This window comes from Pagrus major, chromosome 1 (assembly GCF_040436345.1).
Source record: "Pagrus major chromosome 1, Pma_NU_1.0".
Taxonomy (NCBI): Eukaryota; Metazoa; Chordata; class Actinopteri; order Spariformes; family Sparidae; genus Pagrus; species Pagrus major.
In genome coordinates this window covers 7,003,929-7,020,550 of record NC_133215.1, presented here as the reverse complement: position 1 = coordinate 7,020,550, position 16,622 = coordinate 7,003,929, and the positions used below count along the sequence as shown (strand labels likewise).

The 16,622-nt window shown below is 40.4% G+C and overlaps 1 protein-coding gene across 2 annotated transcripts in view; it reads right to left on the bottom strand.

The window, feature by feature from the left end:
* The window catches only part of LOC141002621 (voltage-dependent calcium channel gamma-2 subunit-like), a 65,263-nt gene that overhangs the window by 12,005 nt on the left and 36,636 nt on the right, over positions 1 to 16,622 (bottom strand). For both annotated transcript variants that reach the window (XM_073473987.1, XM_073473994.1), the window contains one exon: positions 6,419 to 6,502. In XM_073473987.1, coding sequence (XP_073330088.1) covers positions 6,419 to 6,502 — 84 coding nt within the window. The remainder of the gene's footprint in view (positions 1 to 6,418; positions 6,503 to 16,622) is intronic.

Genomic DNA, 16,622 nt, shown 5'->3' with positions numbered 1-16,622 from the left:
ACACATTGGCTCATAAACAACAAAGTGTTGTGCACTTCACATCCTTTAAATCAAACCCCAAATACACACAGTCTTTAATGTGCCCACAAATAGTCTCACAAAGATAACCATGCCTTAGACACTTCTCAGTCGTAACCCTCCTATTTCATAAAATTTCATCAAAGTAAAATTGTTTCAAATGTAGAAACAAGTAATTAAATCTATTAATTGTATGGATTTCTTTGTTTGTGAGTGCAGCAGATGTGTAGTGACTGTATGATAAAACAAACAGCAGCTCAGGTTTCAAGGACAACAGGAGTTCATGTGCAATAATAGCAACAGCAGAAGAAATATGTTGGACATTAGACTATACATCAAACTTATGTAGGACATCACAGAGTCTCAGCAGGCTGAAGTGAATGTTATGTCCTCGTATCATCTTTGTTTTCAGTTGTGCTTGTCATTTGCGTGTCATCCCAGTCACATTGAAATGATGGTCTGGATGAAATTAATGAGGAGATCTGTGTTGTTTGGTGCAGTGCCATTGTTGGTTAAAGCATTATTTGGGAAAAAGTGTTGATTATCAATGTTTTCTACTTACCAACACATTCTGTGATCGTGATAAGAAAGGATATTAATAGATTGGAGAAGTGTCAATTAAGTGTTGATTCAGTGTTAATTAAGTACTGTCACTTTCTGCCTGTTTCAGTTTGGATGTAACGCTCCTGCAGCCCCAGTTTTTGATTTTGTCTCATGCATATTTTTGCATTTCATCTCTACTCCCAAATGCTCCACTGACCCAGCCAGAAGACAATGATTTCAAGCAAGTTTATAATCAATTTTTTTTTTTTGCAGAGCGATTTCACAGACCTAGGTCACAAAGAGCTTTACAAGGGCACCATACAACATACAGAAATAAATCATAAATGATGAAGTAACCACCCGAGCCACTTATTAATACAAAAAATGCAGACATAGTGCACACAGGTTAGTCTAAAAGGTATGTCTCGAGCTGCATTTTAAAATAATCCACAGAATCAGCAGAGTGCAAGAGTGCTGGCAGAGCATCCCATAGTTTCAGTGCAACAGCCTCAAATGCTCCAATCACCACGGGTCTAAAGGCTAAAATTTATTTGGATATTTCCCAATAAATTGTAGAAAGTGAATTAGAGGTCTTTATGGGTTCAAAATGTTGGACCTGATCCAGAACGGAAACATACAAATCATATCCCACATGCATAAAAGACACCTCATTTCAACAGGGGAACCAGGAATAATGAGACCCGATCCACCAGGCCCTGGCAGCAGCGTGATGTGCTATCAATCAAAAAGCAGCCGCGATCGATAAAAGTAGGAATTTGATAATAATGCCCTATGAACTAAATCTAAATTAATCTGTTCTGAAAAAATGTTATATGTGCGTCAAAGACGAGAAATAATTAAAAGTATTAAAGCATTCTGCAACAGAGCGATACACTGAAGATAAGGGGTGTCACGAATTCAATTCTAAATCGAAATGAGCTCTCAGTTTTAACCATCGCAATCAAAAGCAGAATCTGCGGTTCAACTAGTATTTTTATCTTTCCAACCCTGCCTACTTCTGCACGTTCAAAGTTGAAATAAAAACACACTTCAAAGATGAGACGGCTCGCTAACCGCCAGCCTGCAGCTGCACTTTCAGACACTTATCCTTATCTTTAGACCATCAATCGAGTGGTACTAGAGGTAACGCTGACAGGTTTAGTTTATTTTTCTGCGATCCTTTATTGATTGGTTGGGAAAAGGGTTTACGCAGGACAGATTTAAGAAACCAAACTTTGTAACAAACTGAACTTCTATCTTGTTGTTGTTTATTGTTAATCTCGGAAGGGGACAACACAAATTGAACTCTGGAATCTTTATTTTTGGTGAATATTTTTTGAGTTCGTCTAACTCTAGCCGTCAAGAAGCCATCAGGAAAAAGTCGAGCTGTTGATGTTAAATCCCCGAATCTTTTTAGAGGAATTTGAAAATGTAAATGACAGTTGTTAGGGCATAAAACCAACGATCTGTTGATCTTTTCCAAATCCGGATGCAATAGACTCGCCGTGACATGGCCGCCCATGCTGAAAAAAATGTTCAAATCAAAAATCAAATCAAATCATGGATGAGTTACATACATTATTGATTTCCTAAAATGTCTTCTCCCACCATGCTATTTACGTTATCATGTGATCAGAGTAGATGGTGCACTCTGATATATTCGGATTCACTCACATATTAGCTGTGTTTGCACTTATGATTTATAAATGATTCGCTCATATTTCCGACAATTCTGCTCTGTGGTTCAAATGGATACACCAGCATGGTAAACTGTAATCCCTGTCCTCTATATTATGCTGTAGTGAAGGATTGGGGTGGTGGCTCTGTCCTCTCTCTCTCTCTCTCTCCGTGGCTGCGGCTGATAGTACTGCTGCAGGAGGAAGGCTGACTGCTCGCCCTTACATAACCACATGTACAAATTCACCCAGAGAGAGCGGAGGGTGGGGGTGGCAGGGTGAGACGGCTCAGAGAGCGAGAGACTGAGAGAGATCGAAAAGACTCTTGGGGAAGGAGAGAGAGGATAGAGAGTGTAAAGAATCCAAAATGAATGGCAACTTTCATCCGCCACATAATATTGGTCTACTGCTGTTGGTACAAGTGGTCTAATTTGTGGCAGTCTGTTCATGAATTGTGATATTTATGTCTATCTCTTCCAGAAATTGGCTTGAGTCATTTGAGAATGAAGATTTTCCCACTAAAAATGAAAAGCTGCTGCACTCTCAGATCAGTGGCAATCTTTTTCATATCATTATCCCAGGCTTTGGCCATTAAAAACTATATGATTGAAATTCAAGTTGGCAGCCTGGAAATGAAAGAATAGACAATTGAGGCTTGTAGGGGGTTATGAAAGAGCAGTGGTCTCCCCTCATTCAGGGACTGTTTAACAAGGAACCAGTCCAGCAGAGCTGCTCAGTGGCCACTTGTAAGACTGTGGTTGTGTTGGGAAGCTTCCAGGAGGGAATCTGTATGAGTGATAAACAAATGTTGCATCATTTCCATCTGTCAGAATGTATCATCATCCGCACTTTACATTGTCATTTTGGTAATTTAGCTGACACTGTGATTCAGAGTGACTTATAGTGAGTGCAACAGTAGAATGAGCTTTGATTACCATATCACTGAAGATTACAGGAAACCAAAAGCGAGCAGTGCAAGAGTCAGTGTGTGAGCGCGTTTACAATAATTATGTGATCTTGCACTCCATTAAAGTGGTGCTCAGAAAACGAGCGGAATAAGAACAGAGGGACAATTTGTCAAATGGTCACAGTCACATACAATTACGGACCTGACACAGCAATGCTGAATACATGCGCTGCGTAGCTCTCCACTATCCCCACTAGAAGTGGTCCTTATTGGCTGAACGGCTCACTAGTAAGCTGGTGACTCATCTTAACATTGTGCATATGCAAAACAGGGGCAGCTGGGTTTGATATTTTTTTAAGACAGTTAAAGGATAATCCTGACAGTATTCTTTATTTGCCTTCTTGTCAATGAATTCCCATGAAAATGAACAAGTACTTCCTGTGCAGCTAACCTTAACTCTTATATCTTAATACTCTGTACTATAGAACTCCACACACCGCCACACCATTGCACTAGATTTATGTTCCTGTAATGCCTTGAACATGGGAACAACTAGTTTATTTTGAATCAATCAGTTGGTGGTGCAAATCCTGACCAGTGCACCGAATGAGAATAAAATAGTCCAAAACAAATGGCCTATTTTCTCTTTTGAAAGTAATGTTTGGTCAAAACTACAATGCCCAGTTGTTTAAAGGACAAATTAAACTGCGACTTCGTTTTTAAATATTTATGTCTTGGAGAAGTGAATGGTACAAGAACATGTAACAATTGGAGCTGGGGTTTACAGCCAAAGCTTAGTTGTAGGCGGTTTATGCTCCCTCCTGACTCTCACAGACTAAGAGATCAGGTCTCTCTCATTCCCAGATACCCCCTGGCATCTCATACAGATGAAGAAAGTACCAGGCTTTCAACTAACTCAAGTGTAAACCCAAACATGGCAAGATTAGACAGGGAGGAGGTGGGTGTGGATGTATGGGTCGCTTATAGGACTGTCACCCAGGACGTTTCTGTTGTGTCCTGTGTGAAACCAAAAGTCAGAGTTGACTTATTTTAACTTATGTAATATACTTACATCATTTATGTATCGTAACTTTTGTCATGTACATAACTTGAGTTGCGTAAGTAACCTGTCATACTTATTTGAACTCAAACCATGATCTTTTCCAAAACCTAACCATGTAGTTTATGTGCTATACCTGGCAAAACTGCAACCATTTGACAACGTTAGGCTCATGTTCAAAAGGATTTACTACACATACAAACACACGAGTGCACGGGTATTTCAAATGGTTGCCGTAGCACACAGCAGAGAATGCAGGATAAGCGGTTCACCTGGGAAAAATGCAGCAAATTCAAAATGAATAGTATCTTCTGTCTTCCATTCCCAAAATGGTGACTGCTGTTTCAGTGGCTACAAGAGTGTAAAGGATATCAGACCACCAACTGATCAATGTCTTATCTCTGTCAGGGATTATTAATCCTAATGCCTCCACCTTCACCCAACAAGGTGCTGTACAGAGGAGCCACTCAAAAAGTCCTTAAGGACCTTTAGGAATCACAGTTCACCCATAAAACCCGCCAAAGTAAAAGATTCATAAAACCTCGACAGACTACTGTGGCTCATTGTGACAACAACTCTGGTGCATTATTTTTTCAAATCCAACTCTCTTGAAACTTGCTAAAAACCATCTGAAGTGGATTCTGACACCAACTTTGGGTCCCTCTCTGTCCTGCTACCCATTATCCCCTCGCTCCACCCCACAGCCTCCATCCACCAGCTGTCAGACAGGCGTGCAGGCCTCCGTGGAGATGGACAGACAGATGGATGGAAAGCAAGAGGGAGGAGGCAAGGGATGGATGGAAGGAAGGAGAGGGAGAGGTGTGACCCACATAGCGGAGCCTGGAGTATTTATAGAAGAAAGTGTCCTAATTGGCAAGCCGCTGGGAGAGCAACAGCACTGCACTGGTACCCTACTCCTTGTCCTTCACCTCCTTCACCTTCCCTTCTCCTTGTCTTTCGCCTTCTTCTGCCACCTCTTCCTCCTGTCCTCTTTCACCCCCCAGCATCTGTCTTCTCAAAGACTTCATCGCCCATTTGGCTGCCCATCTTTCATCCTTTTCCACATCAATGACCTCCTCTTCAGACCTTGACTTCCAACTCCTCTTTGGTGGACCTCCACCTTTACACCGCTCCCTCTAGTTTCTGATGTTAACTCTTTGTCATCGCCCTCTCTCTTCAACCTCCAACTTCTTGCCCCAGCTGCCTCCTTTTTTTCCTCGGTGGCCAAAGCTGTTGTCCCCTAGTCCACACCACCTTTCATGAAGCTTGAAACACTGTAAGGTTTCTGATGGCAAAGTTGATACTGACTTATTCTTGTATCTGAAATTTCTGAAATCTTGAAACTTCAATCATTTTAATTCAAATGATCCCACAGATCAAGCAGTTCATTTCTTTATGTTAAATCTTCCCGTTTCTTTAGGTTCCATTTCCAATTTTATGATGAGACAATGCAGTGCTTATGCTCTGGTTAGGTTTAGGTGCAAAAAACACTTGGTTAGGCTTAGGAAAAGATCATGTTTTAACTTAAAATGCCAGCTTTTGCCACTACAAACACAGCTGGAGATATCCCAACTTCCCATCAAAAAAATGTCACCACAAAAACGGCTACAAATTGTCCCAAGGTCTCCTTAAAAATATCGATGGCTTCACAAATGTTTAAATGCAGTCTCGAACTGTGGTTCCTGGCTTGGCAGCCTTCTCGCCTTCTCCCCCCAACCTCACAATACGAACGTTAGGTCATTAACATGTAAAGTGAATGTGATATGACATGTATTGTAGATGGATTTGCATAAAATTGTACTCAGTTACAGATACCAGCCACCTAAATACCGACTTTTTTTCATCAAGATTCATGCATTATTTCCTAAGAAATTAATGAAAATGTTGAAAAACACCCAATCTTGCGATGTTAAAAATGTGGGGGAAAACATTCCTGGATCCGTCACTTTATCCGGATCCGTACTTAAAGTTTATGGGGTCTATTCTGAGTTGAGACCAAGTTTTTTTTGGAAATCAGTTGAGCAGTTTTTCAGTGTAATCCTGCTGACAAACCAACTAACCAACCAATAAACAAACAGACATGGGTGAAAACAAAAACCTCCCTTGGCTGAGGTAATAATGATCATGAGGGCAAGAGAGTCTTAATGCAAAAAAATGGATGAAAACACATGATAAATTCTGAAAATGCAGAGATGGACGGAGGGAAGGACTCACGTAGGAAGTACTCGGAAGCATCCGCCTCATAGTCAGCGTCCTCAGGGAAGTGATCTATCTGCTTACACATGCCTTTAAAAGAACCTGTGTGAGAGAGGAAGAGAAAGAACAGGACAGTTATAACTAGTCAGAAGTCAAAAACAACTGAATTCATTTGATAGGACTGGAGAAATGGAACAGTGTAAAGAAAACATAATAAAATCCTATAATGTTTATGTAAATGCTTGTTTGTGTGTGTGCCTCTCATGATTCTTTGCTCAGTTAAATGTCCATAAACTCATCACTTTCATCGCAGTAAAAACTGAGATGATGATGGATGAAAGAAAGAGAAAGGAGGTATACAAGAGGAAGAGAAAAGAGGGAGAAGAGGGGGAGCAGAACGAAAAAGCAAAGGAAAAAAGGAAAAGGGGAGAAGAGATGCAACATTTGAGACAAAGGAAACAAGGAGAGGAAGAGAGGTTTGTCAGCTTTGAAGGAAACACATCACAGGACGGAAAGTGACAGACAGACGAGGAAAGAAAGCAGGAGGAGTTTAATTTAAACGCCTCGACAGAGCAGGCGGGAGGGTGAGGTGGAGGAGGAGGAGGAGGCAGGAGGAGAGAGTGAGCGAAAATGCAAATGAAGGAGAGGAAGAAAGGAGAGCTGATAGTGCCGCTCATTAAGAAGAATTGTGTGTGTGTGTGTGTGTGTGTGGGTGTGTGTGTGTTTAGCTTGGTTCAGCTCCAGTGGTAATTGTATGCCCTCCCAAACCACTGCAATTAAATGGGCCCTTGTTAATTGGCGATTGAAGGACGAAAGGCTCGCGCCCGGCTTTCAAATGGGCATCGGTTACACACACACTTGCGCAATATGTCTCACACTTACAGGCACGCACACACACACACACACACACACGCTCATATACTATAGCATCAGCCCTATTGTCAAGAGCCTCGCTGGCTGTCTTTCTCACTCATCACGGTGATAACACTCACGGCTAAGTTTTCAGATATTCTGCATTTTCATCATGGCCACAGAGAAGACGAACAATTTTACACCAAAGCTCGACACATAAAAGTGAAAGAAAAATGATGACAGAACTCTACCACAAGCCTGTTTCATATTTACATATCTTTAATACACCTCAGCAAACACTCAGGCGAACAAAGTGTTTTTCATCAGGTAGACTTTGATAGATACATTAAAGATATTTCACCAGGATGCAGCTCGGAAAACCTTTCAGCGAGAACGCTTTCATCATTTTATAATTTCGGTGTGAACCGTGTGGAGCTGTGTGCTGAAATTCTTTTTCCCGTTTCTGAGAGGACTGTGATGAACCAACAGCGCTGCGTGTTTCAGGAGGAAATAGCTTTGCATTCACGTTGTCTCAGTTACTTACTGTAACTATTTGTTGTGCAGATGGCAGGGATACTACAAAGTTAAATAGACTTGACTCATGCTGGGTGCACTCAAGAGGCTTTTAGTCAAGGAGAGAAATAAAGTGTTGATGAGCTCGGGTCTCTCGGGTGATGTAGTTTGATCTCCAGGGGGACACGAATGAGGTCTCAGTATTTCTTTAAAAAGACTGAGTCATCAGCATCAAAAACATTATTATTTGTTCAACTGGAGGTTTATTAAGGGGGGATCTTATCAGCTCTGTCTTGAAATAAAGACATCTATAAATAACAGGATAGTCCCAGTTGTTCTCATCAGCACGTTGCTACATGCATCATATCATTGTTAACTCCTGATACAGATAATATCATGAGAATGGCATGTTTCTGAGAGTGTTATTAACCCAAACTCTGTGTAAAACATAAATAAAACACAATTTTGATCAACAATTTGCCAAGCCTTTTTGGCAAGCCTTTCATATACTCAATTGAAAACAGTACAAAGACAATAAATTTAATGTTTTATCTAATCAACTTCAATATTTCTGTAAAAATATGCTTATTCTGAATTTGATCCCTGTAACACGTTTCAGACAAGTTGGGACAGAGGCAAGAAAAGACTGGAAACATTGTGGTATAGTCCAAAAACACATTCCCCAGGTCAACAGGTTCATTGGTAATAGGTGATGATTGGGTATGAAAGCGGCATCCTCGCAGTCATTCACAAGCAAGGATGGGCCAAGGTTTAACACTTTGTAGTTTTTTTGTATTTTGGTCTCATTTGTCTTCTGTCATTGTTTTTATGTGAGTGTGGATCTTCCAGAGGCCCTATGGTTTGCATGTTCCACATTTTAGGGTGTCATGCAGTGTGGGACACGCACTAGTATTGGTCATGACTTGGTCTTGGTTTAGGTGTTCTTGATTACAACACTGAGAATAGTATGAACACGCATGCATATGTCACACAGCTAGCGTGCTTGCAGTGTTAGCTAAATATAGCAACGTTTCCATAAAATGTCAGGCGAATTTTAAGTGAAAGTTTGCAGAAAATAAAAAATGTCAAAATGTGAATCTGTTGCGCTTCCATAAACCATTTTGAGCGAATGAACTAGGCTACAGAAAGCGTAATTTAGTCAGAGGATGGCGGTGTGGGCTACGTGGCTACGTCACACGTGGATGTGGAAGTAAACGGAGGCTAGAGGTAAACTAACCAGGAGACAAATCGGAGAGAGGTCGTCAGGAATTACTCTCGGTAGGGCAAGTTGTAATTGCTCTTGCATGTCAGCTAGCATCGGCCATGTTGCATGCTGTCCGGAGACGATGATTATAATGCACGCAGCAGACAGCGGAAACAGCTGATCAGTCATGTGAGTTGAGTTGGCAAATCTGTTTCCATCAAACATTTTGCGCATTGACTCTGATTCGCAAAAGACAAAAGCCACCTCAAGCGAGTGTAGAAACTTTTTGTGAATTAGTTCATTTGTTTTATGCTAACCTGTGGCCCCTCGGTGCATATGGTCTCTCCAAAATCCACTGCAAAATTTTTCAAGCTGCTTGAGGCATATTCAGAAGCAGGAATAAAAGAGTTCCCCACAGTCATACTATATCAAAGAAGATCCAACAGGAATGAATGGACTTAGTATGTGTGGTGTGTCTTTGTAGGTTTCACCAAGTCTTTGGGTCTGTTAACCAGATTAAATTGTAACTGCTTACTACAAGGCAACATATCAGCTCATCCAGTTTGGACTCATCCCTCCCACTCAGACCGTTCATTTTTAACATTCCTGCCTTCACATGAGTTCTGTTATTTTTCTCAACCATCCAACTCACATGTAGCTACACTGTTATAAAACATTCAAAATGGTGTCTGTCGTGGTTGCTAGGAGATGTGCAAAGTAGAAGACACAGTCAAAAAAAAAAAACAACAAAAAAAAAAACGCTTGTACCAACGCTCCCTCAACTTTAATAATAATACTCTTTGTGTCAGTGTTTGGTTTTCAGTTTTAATTTACTCCACATGAAGAAACCCACATTATGTCAAACACAAGCAATTCACACACTCACTGCCGGGCAGAATCTCCATCATCTCCTCTCTCCTCAATCACTGCTCTCTCTCTCCTCTCTCTCTGCCTTTCACACTCTCCCTCACTCCCTCCAACACATGCCCACCCACGCTGCAGCACAAGCACATGTAATCTGGAATTGCATTTTCCCTTTCCCTTCTCTCTCTCTCTCCTATCTCTCCCTCAACACAACCCTCTCCCTCTCGCTCCTCTATCTGTCTCTCACATGCATACATGTGCATGTACCCCGAGGACCAGATTCCCATTTGAACTGAGCTGGCAGCTCGGCCCTCCTCTCCTCCTCCTCCTCTCTCTCCCTCTCTTTTCTTTTCTTCTTCCTGCAATTCAAAATCAAGAGCACACTTTATTGTCTCGACAGGGATGAAACCTGTGCATCCCGAGCGGAGCATTATGTCATCATCTGAGATTCACTGATGGCGCTGGCTTTAACAGACGGCCACAAACAACATGAATTGGGTCTGAAAATTTTGGCATGTTGTTTCTTATTCATTTATGAGCCTCAGTCATGAGCGTTTTACAGTCACTTCTAGTTATCAGAGTACTGTACACACACACACACTGTTCTCATGTGTCACATGTTTACCCAAGAACAAATGGTCTTACTACTCTTTTGTCATCAGATGAGTCAATGAGCTTCTCGTGTCTGTGTTCTGATTTTGTGACTGTGAGACCAGTTTTGTGAGGTTTACTCATAATCATCATAATGGGTTTTTTGATCAATCAGTCACAACTAGCACACAGATTTGCTATCAACACGGAAATGCATGTAGAACACCGGTTAAAGAAACCAACACAATGTGAATTTACAGCATTGTCGTCATTATATTTCATTAAGGCCTCAGGACCAGCCAGCCTTTATGCTTTGGAAATATATTCTCCTTTCATGTAGATATAATATTTATTAACGTTCTAGGTTTCTTTTCATTATTTGTGTCAATTAAACAGTGTTGTGAAAATGTTCCACCTTGTAATTACACACTGATATGAAGAGATGACACAGGCTTATGTCTGGTGTCATATTCAAATGTGTTCAAAAATATATTTAATACTATATTATATACACTATAATGTGTACTTGTAATGTATTACTGCATATATAAATTATATTTTCTCTCTATATTGACAAAGATACAAATAATTGCCATTTTTATATGTTGCAAATCAAATAACATATTTTCTAAAAATATATATTTCAACAAATAGATTTTCATATACATATCATGAACATATTATCAAAATGTATATTGATTATGTTTTTTAATATATTCTTGAAGCAAAATGAGAATATATTGGCATGTAGTAAAAATATGTGGACTTATGTATAACATAATTTTCAGTCTATGTCAATATACGCTTGTTCTGCAAGCCCTAGCCAAAGCCCTATTGTAATGAAATGAATTATTATTATTATTATTATTATTATTGTGACTGCTCCTGTATTTTGTAATTAACTACATTGTAGAAAGACAGACAGATTAATTTTAACACTGATGCTCGTGGAAATACTTTCTTCTTTTTTTTGTTCTTTTTTGAAAGCTTCATTTCATCTGTTCACGCTGCAATATGAGACCAGCAATTTAAAACTCAACCACTCTCAGGGGTGTTGATGAAAAACTTATTTTGGGTTTGAAAGAATTAATGTTGGTGGAATTTTAAAACCGAGATAAAGACGTGGATCGTCACAGACGACAGCTCGACGTTACGCTGTAGAGAAAGCACAGGCGTGATAAATTATTGATGGGTGGATTCCATTTTGCTGCTTCAGTTTTAGGATCCTGGTTTGTGCGTTCTGTCTCACTGGTATGATTTACTGGGACACTTGAATACATCGGGGCCGTCGTAATTAGTAACACCTGGGCTTTATAACCTTTAAAAGGCCCTGCACACAAACACAGGTGTTGTCGATTACTTACTGATTAAACTTCAGATCAGCTTGACACTGGGCGGAGTTAGGAGGAGTTACAAGAGGCCACTAAATTAAAAATAAGAAGCATAAAGGAATAAGTTATACCATTCAAATAACACTGCAGTAACACTGACAGACAGATGCACGAGATGTCAATCAATCACAGTCTGAACACCTACACGGTGCTGAGAAGACGTCTAATCAGGGAAAATGAGTGCAAACACCTGTGTGGGTGTACCGTGGATGTGTAAACAAATTTCCATATCCTTCCTAAATCACTAATTTGCTGGATATGTACAGTTATTATGCAAATATGAAATATAGCAGCCCGTTCTCACCCCCTACGCGTCAAATACAGCCTGGTCACTTCTAAATTTGACACTCCAGGTACCCCCTAGTATCTTTTCTGAAAGCTCCCCTCAAGTACAATGGTATAACGGGCGAGAAAAGTCAGAGTCAGTGGGTGGTTAGGGTGGCTGATATGCAGGACTTTCCCCTGGGAGGCTGGAGCGCGTGACCAAGTGTCTACATTCATTTATTCTTAAGTTATGTTGCGTAAATAAGTGAACTCACGTAACTCAACTCTACGGAAGTGAACGTTATTCAAAAACAAAGCAGGATGTTTTTCTAAACCTAACTGAGTGATTTAACTCCAAAACTGACCAAACAGTTTTATGTTTAATCCACGGCTGTTTAACAACATTATTAACAGTCCGTACGTTTTCCCATTGCACAAATACCAAAAGCTGATCCTTGCAAAAGTAAATGTAAATACAAACTTAAACATTCAGCCTCTGGACAGATATACACCAAAATGTTGCTAAATTATGCCTAAAGACGCAGGCGTGTGACAAGAAGTTTGAATGTTAACTCACAAGCCTGTATAGATAAAGAACAGAGTTGAAATTAAAATAAAGTCTTCCTGACTTACACACTATTTAATTTAGAACAACAAATAAATGAGTCGGCACTAAACAGTCTTTTAATTTACAATAATTTCCAACCTAATTATTGCTGGTTGTTATATTGTTAGTCTGGGTGTTAAGTACAGTGCAGGACAGATATAAACAAGACAAATAACTATATATATAAAAATACATGAATAAATATACACTTCATACACTTGAGTTGCACTATACGGCTTCTCTCTATTGTGATTTTATGAATAAAAGTCATACCACTGTGCTATCTCTACTTTTGAAATAAACTATTGCATCACACTCTCCTTCGTCCTCCTCCTCTCCCTGCAGTCGTCATAATGAGGTGTCGCTCTTCCAAATTGCCCCTGTTAAATTATACATCCTGCTTAAACATGGAACAGATACTATTATTCTGAGACCAACCTGCACCTCAGGGGTCAGGACGGCTCCATCACCCACTTATCCTCGCAGCAAGGCGGGCCCGTGTGACACTCCGCAGGTGATTTATACCAATAATATGAGACCCCGGTGACCCCTCTGCTGTCACAAGCCAATCAACGGCCCTGCTTGTCGACTGACCTCGTGGCTGTTAAGGATAAGTTAATGTAGTGTGATGAAACGCTATCAGACATCCTTTTATGAAGAATTAACACCCTAACCCACTGCAGAAAGTGTGTGTGGGAGAGTAAGAGATGTAATGTAAAGTACAAACGCCCTCCTCTGAACCAGCGCTGTGTGTTATGCAAATACTCGGCATAGTGTCTTTATTCTTTATGCTAATTATGGCTCAGTCAATCTGTATGCTAAAATGCCATTAAAGTAATCCCTCAGCTGCAAAGGTGGATGAACATCAGAGACCTCAAAGAAGACGTGTTGCACGGCAAAGATGGCTATCAGCTCAGTTCAGCTGATTACAGGTGTGATGCACAGAAAATGTGTTGCTTTTGCTTTTCTTGATCTTTTAACGTTAATTCATCCAGGAGACGGTTTTCTCACTTTTTTTTTTCTGCTTTCGCGCGTTTGCAAACATTTACTTGTGTACTGTAGGTTCCCCATCTGTACTGAATATGGATAACCAAAAACATATGACTGTATTCTGAACTGGATGCCATACTAAGATACAATACTACACAGCCCAGTCGCCAGGACATTTCTACAAAACATGTCATATCACGTTCACATTACATGATTATGACCTGACATTCACGTTCACTGGTGGAGGGGATGGTGGTGGGGCAGTTCCAGACTGGGGCAGTTTCAACATTTGTGTCACACAAGTGGGTATCTTTAAGGAGACCTCCAGACAATTTCCAGCCATGTTTGTGGCGGCCATGACAGGTATTTTAAGCCCAAAAAATAATCTTTTCCTAACTCTAGCCAAGTGGTTTTTGTGCCTTAACCTAACCTGACCATAAGCACAGCGTTGTCACTACATAAAAATGAACACTTAAAGGCAGGGGGGCAATATGATCATAGCGTTTAAATATGTGGATAAAGCAATGCACTCTCAGACAGTCTGGAAGATATTTATTTTGTTGCATTCAGTTGTTCACAAGACAACTGACTGTTTTGCTTCCTTCATGTTTCTACAAGGCTGCACAATGGTAAAACAACCATATCACAAATATTTTGACAGATATTAGATTTGCCAGTTGATTCCCTATCAGTGAAGAGATCGTTTTTGTATTACAGTTTCAATTTTAGCCGAAAAAGAACCTAAAAATTATGATGATGTGACATTTGTTGGGGTCTCTATCAAACAAACATGCTTCTCTTACATCTGGAGAACAAGATTTGTTGGCCAGAACATCTCTGAAGTCTCTCGCAATTTGAATATTGCACTTGGCCATAATGTGTTTTTGATACTATTTTAATTAATTAAGCCCTTAAGAAGTTCAGTCCCTGGCTCCTTTATTGGCTTCGGTGGGTGTGGACTCAACTCTACCCAGAACTCTGATGGTGAAGTGAACGCTTCCTGTCATTGCAAAAGGTGCCGGGCAGGTTGGACCTTGGAGGCTGCCCTATTCCTTCACCAGTCCAACAGCCAATGCCAGTAGGTTGTGTTCACAATCAGCTCTGTTGTTCTGTTCTTTTATTAGTTCATACTGCAGATAAGGAGAGACTGCCTTACTCTCCAAAGTACCCTGCCACTGCAGATCCACATGAACACTCATACTATAGAAACTGCTATAAGAACCCATCAAAGGAATCCAGTGATGCAGGTCATATACTATTTTTAAGCCTCGACGACTGAACCCCCATAAAGTTTTCATGGATTCATTACATTGCTGAACTATCTGCTCGCTCTGAAGGTCGGAAGACATGTTTTTCTTTTAGGTTTCCGATCTTTGTTATTGACTGTGTCACCATGCATACAGTATACGCTCAAGTTTATTGATTTGGTCGTACTCCGAAATGCTCGGCAATCAATGAATGTGAATACCAAAATCAGCTCTTCGTGTATTTCGAGATAAAAACTCTGACATGCAAGATGTGTTCCACTTCATGAAGCCGAGAACAGTGTCGCCTGAAAAGCGTTCACTTCATTAAACGACTTCATTGTGAGCTGTATTTCATTTTAATCTTTGAACCCGGACAGCCCAATTCATTTCCGCACAATTTCAGAACACATTCGACAATAGAGAGACCTATTAAAGATAATTGTAATAAATGTGGAATTAGATTCTCACCCTACTTGCACCAACTAATTTAGAGTAAGCAATTACTTTTCCTGTCTGCAGGCACGCACGTATGTGTGTGTGTGCACACACAACACATAAATTAGTTTGATGTGTAGATGTGACAGAAAAAAGAAAACTGCTGGGTTTCGCTGCTGATGAAAGCCTCCATCCTGTCTTTGATTTTTTGGAGAGAAATGGAGCAGTGCGCTGTCATGTGGCACAAAACAAGAAGCTGCTAATGTGACAGCAGCACAAACGGCTTTCTAATTGTAATTTGGCAGGACAGGAGCAGTGTGGTGAAGGGCACCAAAGAGGCCAGGTGGTCGGAGACTATTCCACAACCAGGTGTTCACACTTTCCATCCAAATGAGTTCATCGCTGCTAAAATAATTTCCCTCAGTGTTAAAATGAATGAGGCAAGCACTCTAACATGTAGCGCACAAGCTCACTTCTAAACCTGACAGGGTCGTGCGCGATGATTGAATTTTAAGCAGCTCTGTTTGGCCACATGCAGCAAAAGTGTGAGCAGACTAATGCCAGTTCATAATAATATAATTATTTTTATTTATATAGCACCTTCACCTATACCTACAGCAACAAGATTTAAACAAGATAAAATAATTACAACAGATGTGATCAGTTGAGATAAAAGTGAGTCTTGGGATAGATTTAAAGGAAGATACTGAGTCTGCCTGCCGGACATCTCCACAGCTGAGGGGCCCGAACAGCAGAAGCCCCTGTCGAGATTTAGGGACCATTTAGTAGGAAGAGGAGGATCTCAAGCAGGGATCAGGCTCATAAGGGGTTTGCAAATCACAGATATAGGCAGGAGCCAGACCATTCAAAGCTTAAAAAGAGCACTGATATCTTAAAATCAATTCTAAAACTCACAGGAAACCAGTGAAAGACAGCAGGAATTGGTGTTATGTTGTCACTTCTCTCAGTACGACTTCAATCTTTCACCAATTTTCTCTGATTTGACATCATATCATTTATATGTATGAGCAGCCGAATCAGAAAAGAAATCATCAAAGCTTCTGTGAAAAATCAGGAATTTCTGACAGCACCGATATCTCAGACTTGGTGGAAAATTACTGAAGAAGTATGAACAAGCTATTTGCAAAACGGCTGCAAAGCAAAGCCCTGACAATTAAATACAAGACGACTGCTCATTTAAAAGAAGCTGTACTGTATAAGCGTAACATGTGTAACTCAAAAGTAGCTACAAATCTGCTTCCAA